Source organism: Elephantulus edwardii, unplaced genomic scaffold (assembly GCF_000299155.1).
Source record: "Elephantulus edwardii isolate Elephantulus edwardi_28Jun2011 unplaced genomic scaffold, EleEdw1.0 scaffold00103, whole genome shotgun sequence".
Lineage (NCBI taxonomy): Eukaryota > Metazoa > Chordata > Mammalia > Macroscelidea > Macroscelididae > Elephantulus > Elephantulus edwardii.
This window is the reverse complement of record NW_006399853.1, coordinates 395,992-403,433: the sequence shown is the minus strand read 5'-3', so window position 1 is coordinate 403,433 and position 7,442 is coordinate 395,992. Positions and strand designations below refer to the sequence as shown.

General features: G+C 46.6%; 1 protein-coding gene across 2 annotated transcripts in view; it reads left to right on the top strand.

Moving 5' to 3' along the window:
- The window catches only part of LOXHD1 (lipoxygenase homology domains 1), a 165,671-nt gene that overhangs the window by 75,990 nt on the left and 82,239 nt on the right, over positions 1–7,442 (top strand). For both annotated transcript variants that reach the window (XM_006891689.1, XM_006891688.1), the window contains exons 15-17: positions 399–475; positions 2,632–2,828; positions 6,442–6,634. In XM_006891689.1, the coding sequence (XP_006891751.1) occupies positions 399–475; positions 2,632–2,828; positions 6,442–6,634 (467 nt within the window). The remainder of the gene's footprint in view (positions 1–398; positions 476–2,631; positions 2,829–6,441; positions 6,635–7,442) is intronic.

The following is a 7,442-nucleotide window of genomic DNA, read 5'->3' as shown; positions in this document are numbered from 1 at the left end:
ACTCTTCTCTATCACCCTCTCCTCTCTATCACCCTACCCTTCTCTCTATCACCTACTCAATCCCTTCCCATGTCCTTCATTCTCCTCTTCGTGCTCTGCATCCTGCCCACATTGGCCTTTGGTGACTCCTGGAGGCTCTGCTTCACCCCAGCATGTGATGCTCCTCCTGGCGTCTTTTCTTCTCCTGGCTGAGTCCTTGTCATTCCTCCAATCTCAGCCCTCGAGCATCACCTTCTCCGATAGCCCTCTGTCTACAGTCCTGGCTGATTGCCTTTGTTGTAGGCTCTCGTAGAACCATTTTCCTTTTCCGACTTGAAAGTGTTGAATCTCCACAAAATATATGTTATCCTGATGGTTTGCCTTCCTCTCTCAAAGACCTAACCTTGTTTGCTTACCAGGTGGCTGGACAAGGACAAGGATGATGGGCAGCTGGTCAGAGAGTTGCTGCCCAGTGACAGCAATGCAACACTGAAGAGTAAGTCGTTGAGGTTGTAGATGTGTAGATGTGGGGCAGGCACCCTCCCTCTGCCAAACAGAAGCCAGTCTGAAGGAAGCAGGAGCTCTTCAATTTCATTTCATGAGACAGACCTGGAGAGGATGGAAAGAGAAGGCTTCACAGGAGACTCTGGAACCCTTTTATTTGTGTTTGCAAGGGCAATTTCTGCGTGGACTCGGGTGCAAGGCCTTGCACTCTTGCAGGCTTCTGCTGAGAAGAGTAGTAAGAATGATAGCATTAGTTCATGATGCCAAGGGTTGGATAGGCCTATCAATCAGACTGTGAAATGGGTACTTCTTTTTAGATGTCAAGTATTAACCCAATGCCCTTAGAGTTTTCTTTGCTGGAAGAATGTCTGCAAATGGGTTTATTTCATCATGAAGTGGTGTAGTTGTTGTTGTTGTTAAGTGGCTGTCAAGTCGCAGGCGACTCATAGCAACCCTGTGAAGGAGAGTCCTCAACGCTTGGGTGCCTTTTATCCTCTCTCCAGGTTCATAGGGTTTCCAGAGGCAAGCTATTACGGAAGTGGATGCCACTCCTCCTTCCAATCATGAAGTGTAGAGAAAATATTTTAAGAAACTCCTTTACAGAATCCTCGGTAACACCAACACCTCACGCATCTCACATATTATCTCGTTTGAGCCCTACAATAATCCCAGGTGGCAGGCAGAGCTGTTGCCGCGTTTCCATTTGTCAGATCTGAAGGTGCTAAGTATGATTCCTAATGAGGCCACACAGCACACTTGGATGAGGATGAGAATGTCCAGTCTCCGGGCTCAGTATTACAGACTTAAGAGCAGGGAAGGGCTTTAGGAAACACACTGGCCTTGTGTCTTCAGTGGACAGATGATCTGTGGCTGTGACAAGGGGACCTGCTAGTGCAGCAGGCCTGCAGTCAGTGAGAGTACTGGGACCTGCACACAGGATATGTCTCCATCCTATTCCACTGCCCTTCCCACTCCACCAAGCCCCTGTGTCGTCAGTTAGACAGGCCTCCCAGGTTACACCCTTCCCAAGCCACAGCCCATTGAAAGGGATTAGATGGATAATGGCATGAAGAAGAGCTTCTCGATTCCTGGGACATCTTTAAAAGCTATTTCCTCTGGTAACCTAGTGGCAAGAAGCTGCACTGCGATCCTGAAGGTGTGCAGTTCAAATCCACCAGATGTTCTCCTGGAGAAGGAAAGGCAATCTCCTCCTGTACCAGTCAGATCCAATTCGATGGTACACACACAAAAAATAAATTAAAAAAAGAAATAAAAGCTATGTCCTGCAGTACTTTGGGTGCCCTTAGCAGAGATGGTCTGGCCAGGCCCACAGGAATGGCCTTTACCAGTGCCTGGCCAGCCTGGAGGGCTGACTGTGACAGGTAGATGCAGTTACCTTTTCCACACCTTCCCTCCTAGCTGGAAGCACTAGTGCTCCATGCTTTCATTGTCTTCCCCAGACGCACGCCCTAGGGCAAACCTGTAGGATTTGAGTCTCCTGGTATCCCTGGACTTATATTTCCCACGGTCACGTTTACTGATTTCTATGGACACTCTTGATCACAGGCAATGTGTATGTGATGAGGTGGAGTACTGCCACCATGATGTCCCCATTAGGAGCTTTAATACCATTAAAAGATTTCGCCCCTGGATGGCCACCTTTTTGGTGGTGCCATCTTGCAGCTAAAATATAACCTTCTGAGCGTCAGATTTCTTTTCTGTGAAATAGGCAGCAATAACACTGTGTATAGATTGTGTTAAAAATACTGCCAGCAGAAGTCAATGTTCCCTGGGCCTTCATTGCTTTGTCCATCCAAAGAGAAGTTGGTCTAGGAGATTGTCTCAGATCCTTTCCAGCATTTACATATTGGTATTCTTGCCTGTGATTTGCATGCTTTCCTGGTCTCAGCACATTCAGTCTTGTGATCAGGCAGGTGTCAGATCTCCCGTTTTAGAAATGAGGGGCCTCTGTGGGGATGGGAGAAGCCTCTGCCCCAAGTTACAGGGTCACTTAGAAAGTGCAGAAGCTGAGGTCCTGACTCCTAGTCTATTGTCTCGCTCCTCTGGTGCCACCCTCCTGCTGCGTGTCCCGTGCTCCTTCCCACGTGCCCTGCACTAACCCCTTCCTTCCCACCATCGACTGTCCAGATTATCGCTATCACATCAGTGTGAAGACTGGGGATGTCTCTGGGGCCAGCACAGATTCCAAAGTTTACATCAAACTCTATGGAGAGAAGTCAGACACCATCAAGCAAGTTCTGCTTGTCTCAGACAACAACCTGAAAGACTATTTTGAACGTGGCCGTGTGGATGAGTTCACTCTGGAGACCCTGAACATCGGGACTGTGAGTCTCCTTTCTGGGCCTTGTGACATCACCTCACCCATTTTTTTTTCTACATGAGCCAAACAGACACATTCATGTACACATTTGAGTGCCATTTTGAAGGAAAGAATGAGCATTTGGGGGTTGTTAGCAAGGCAAGCTATTTTCCAGATAAGACCGGAAGCAGCCAAAGACATGTCAACAAACAGTAGTTAAACTTGCAGATACTCTTTGGGGATGCAGGGTATGCTTTCAGTCTCCATATTTCCTTTGCCTGTTAGAGTGGTTGTTGCTGGCGCCGTCAAGTGGACTGTCACGTATAGTGACCCTGTGAGGAGCTGATCTGAACCTTACCCTAACTGCTCCCTCCTCACAGTGTCTGTCATGTTCAGCTCCACTGAGGTTGTCACCATGCCAATCTATCCCATTGAAGGTCGTCTTCTTTCACACCGAGCTTTTCCCAGCATGGTGTCTCTCTCAAAATCTGGCTCCTCCTGAAACCCAAAGTAAGTGACACAAAGTTCCGCCATCCTTGTCTGTCAAGAGTTCTTTGCTCTTCATGCAGGACAGTGGGGGTAGCCAAGATCAATGAACCTGACTCCCAAATACCAGAAAAAGAAAAGCTTATGTGCATGAAGGAAAAAGAGGATAGAGAAGAATGAGGAGGAAGGGCTGGAAATAGTTCACAATACCAAACTAGAGTGTGCACCAGAATCGTACCTGGAAGCTGGTTTTAATACAGACTATCTGGTCCCACTTGAGAGATTCTGATTTAGAAGATAGAATTTATTTTTCTATTTATGAAGGTGGATGTAAGCAACCCGAGCACTTTCTCTGGAGAAGAAATAGGGACCTAAATCCCTGGGCATGAGGTGGGACTTTTTCTGAAATGTCTGAGCTGGGCTGTGTGTCATACCTGCCCCTCTCCCACTGTTACTTGTTAGAAATGGAAGTGGTATCAAGGCCTCTGTCTAAAGCCTCTCTGACCTCTTTCCACCTCTATGAACCCACCTCATTTCAGGTACACTGGGCTTCTCATTTCTTGTGAGCCCCCTTGATTTTAGGTTCACTGGACTCTCTATATCTGTCTTTCCATCCAGATTTTCTGTGGTGAAATATCTTGTGCTAATTGCTGATACCTGGGATTTCATGAGCTTAAATCAAGGCTTTTCTGTATCAAAATGTATTTGCTTATTAGACTAAATTAGCCATTGTAGAGTGCAACGCTTTCCCCTTTACTAAAGAATCTCTAGAAGCAGAAAAATGAGACATCTGAGGGAATGGGAAAGCAGAAGTCGGGTGATCCCTTCCCCTGTGTTTCTGAGACCCCCCCCTCAATGATCAGTGTGACCAAGTAGCTGGGAGCCTAACTTCTCTTCCCTTCTGTGTGACCTTGAGTGAATTTCTTAACCCTTCGGTGTTCTCATCCACAAAACCAAGGAATCCTAGTGAGGTTCTTCTTTGCATTTAACATTGAAGTACCATAGACTTACAGTTCCTGACACATAGACGCTCTCTAGCAATGTTTGTGATCATCCTAGAGTTGGCTCTGACTCACAGTGACCTTTTGAGTAAGAGAGCAGAATGTTGCCCAGCCTTGTGCCATCTTCAGGATTGTTGGTACGTCAGAGTGCACTGTTTATCAGTTGATCTCACTGAGAGTTATTTTCTTTCCGTGAACCCCCTACTTTACAACCATGCTGTCCTTTTCTAGTGATTGATTTTCCCTGAGAATGTCCAAAGCAAGTGACCTGAAGTCTCACCATCCTTCTTTCTAAGGAGTGTGTGTGTGTACACACACACACACACACACACACACACACACACATATTGTATTTCTTTTAAGAGTCATTTGTTCATTCTTGTGCCAATACCACCATCGAATTCATTAATGCTGCTTCTTTCTTCCTTTTCATTGGTGTTACATGCTATGCTTGGAAAGAAGAGTGGCATCCACTTCCATAATAGCTTGCCTCCAGAAACCCTCTGAACCTGGAGAGAGGAAGAAAGGCACCCAAGCGTCGAGGACTCTCCTTCATAGGGTCGCTATGAGTCGCCTGTGACTCGACGGCACTTAACAACAACAACAACAACAACACATGCTATGCTGGGTGTTTGTAGGGTAATTTGAACATTGCAAGTAAGGATGGTAAGGAGGCCCTGTCTACTGACATTGGCGTGCCTGGGGGCAAATGGTAGCATAGAAAAACAGATGGACTGTCAAGTGTTATTGGAAAGAGACAACTCTTTCTCAGCTACAAAGAAAAGGAGGAGTTGGACACATGTCTGCTGACCTCTGAGAACTTATCTGCATTCTCTTTCATAAGAAGCCCTGGGGGTTAAGTGCTTGGTTCCTAACTGAAATGGTGGTGGTTCAAATTCACTCACTGGCTCCCCTGGAGAAAGACCTGGCAATCTACCCAGTGTAAAGATTGCAGTCTAAAAATTATGGAATGGCTCTACTCGGTTATTTGTTGCTATGATCAGAGTTAACTTGGGGACATCCAACAACAGTATGGATACGCCAAACAGAAAACGAAGAAATACACACAAGTGGGTCTGGTGTATTGTTTAAGAAAAACTCAAAATGAATAGCACTGCTATCAGGAGCTGCTGGTAAATATTTAGAATGTTTGTATTCTTGTGCTGTCACAACCTGCCATTATTCAGGTACACAGTGATGCTTGTCTTAGCTTGTCTAGTGTGGCTACGACAGGTAGGACAAGTAAATGGCTTTAACAAACAGAAAACCATCTTCTAACAGTTTAGGGAGCTAGAAATCTAAATTTAGGATGTTGGCTCTAAGAGAAGGCTTTCCTTCTCAGTCAGTTGTTCTAGAGGAAAGTCCTTGTTTCTCTCAGCATCTGTAAGCCTAGCTTTTCTTAGAGATTTCGATGCATCTTGGTCTTCCTCTGTGTCAAAGATCATCCGAGTGCAAAGATCTGAGTCTAAAAGATGCATCTACTCCTGATCTTTCTTGGTGGTCCTGAGGTCCCCCTCTCTGCTTGCTTCCTCTTTCCTTTAATCTCCCATGAGGTAAATTATATTACTATACCACAGAGAAGCTCCTTTAATATAAAAACATGTCTGTGACCTAGTGAAGAGTGTTGCATTCCATCCTGGTCCTCTTAACGCGTATCAGGGCTGGTCACATCAGACCACATCATGAAGAATGACTACATCGTTACACACTTCTTCTAATCCTGCCTCATTAGCATCATAGAGGTTAGAATTGACAACACAGGATCATTACATTAGACTGAGACTCTTGGCCTAGCTACGTTGACACATATGTCTGGGGAAGGCAAGCCAAGCCATGACAGTGCTTTCAAATTCATCCTTCACATATCCTGTTATCTAGCTTGCTGAGCACAACCTCCCCCAGGGTGAATGGGACTAGGAGGAAGGGTGGAAGCTCCAAGCAGGAGACATGATTGGTCACCCAGTGGCTGACAGACGGAGAAGGCTGGGGTCCAGCCTCCCCTTGCTAAGACTCCTACCTCCCTTTTCTGAGGCCTGGAGACACAGGTTGAGGAGACATGTTTGGGTGGGTGTTTGGGGAGGGAAGGATTCAGTCCTGGGGGTTTCTGGTCACACTAACTCATTGCCCACCGCCATCTGAGTTTCCTCTCAGATCAGCCGACTGGTGATCGGACATGACAGCACAGGGATGCATGCTGGCTGGTTCCTGGGCAGCGTCCAGATCCGAGTGCCCCGCCAAGGCAAGCAGTACACCTTCCCTGCCAACCGATGGCTGGACAAGAACCAGGCTGACGGGAAGCTTGAGGTGGAGCTCTACCCCAGCGAGGTCGTGGAGATCCAGAAATGTACGGAGGAGGTGATGGCAGAGCCACCAACGTTGGTTCCCCTGTGGGATGGGGCAGTGGGGAAGGTGGAAGGACCTAGGGCTTGTCTCCAAGTGGTATTCTGTGGGAAGATAATAGAAGCGTCCATTACTTCTGGTTACCAAGTTTCTGAGAGGCAAGGGGACTCATTTTCTAGATGGAGAAACTGAGAACCCAGTGGATGAGTGTTTCTAGAATGGAAGCAACAAATGATTGATAGGACAACTTCATGTCCTGTAAGAATAAGAAGTTACTCAATAAATCAGTGCTAGGCATTTCTCCTTGCCAGCACTGCCCTAGGCTTTGTGGAGGCAGCCTTGAGAAAAACTAGACAAAGTTTCTGCTCTCAGAGATTTTATCTGTCTGCAGGAGCACAAATCATAAATATAACATATAATGCCAAATTAGGGCTATGTAGACAGTGCAACGGGGTCAGGTGCTAACAATGATGTGCAGGTGGGGGACTTTTGGGCAAGTGGAAAGAGGAGACATTGCTGAGTGTGTGAAGCACAAAAAGATCTGGTCACAGACAAACGTGGTGTGAGAACCAGCTGACAGTAAGGAACCAAGACATGAAATTGTCGAGTGACCAGATAGATGATAGGATGAAGGCTGGGGTGGAGAAGTCCTCTCTCTTTGCCTCCTATTTCCAAATCCCCGCTGCAAATCAGGCTTAGGACTCATTCCTCCAGAACTGCTCTGAGAAGCCCAATCTGTATTAGGCTTGTTCCATTTCACTTCACTTTCTGTGCTTAGCAGATATTTTCCCTCCCTCCCTCCCTTCCTTCCT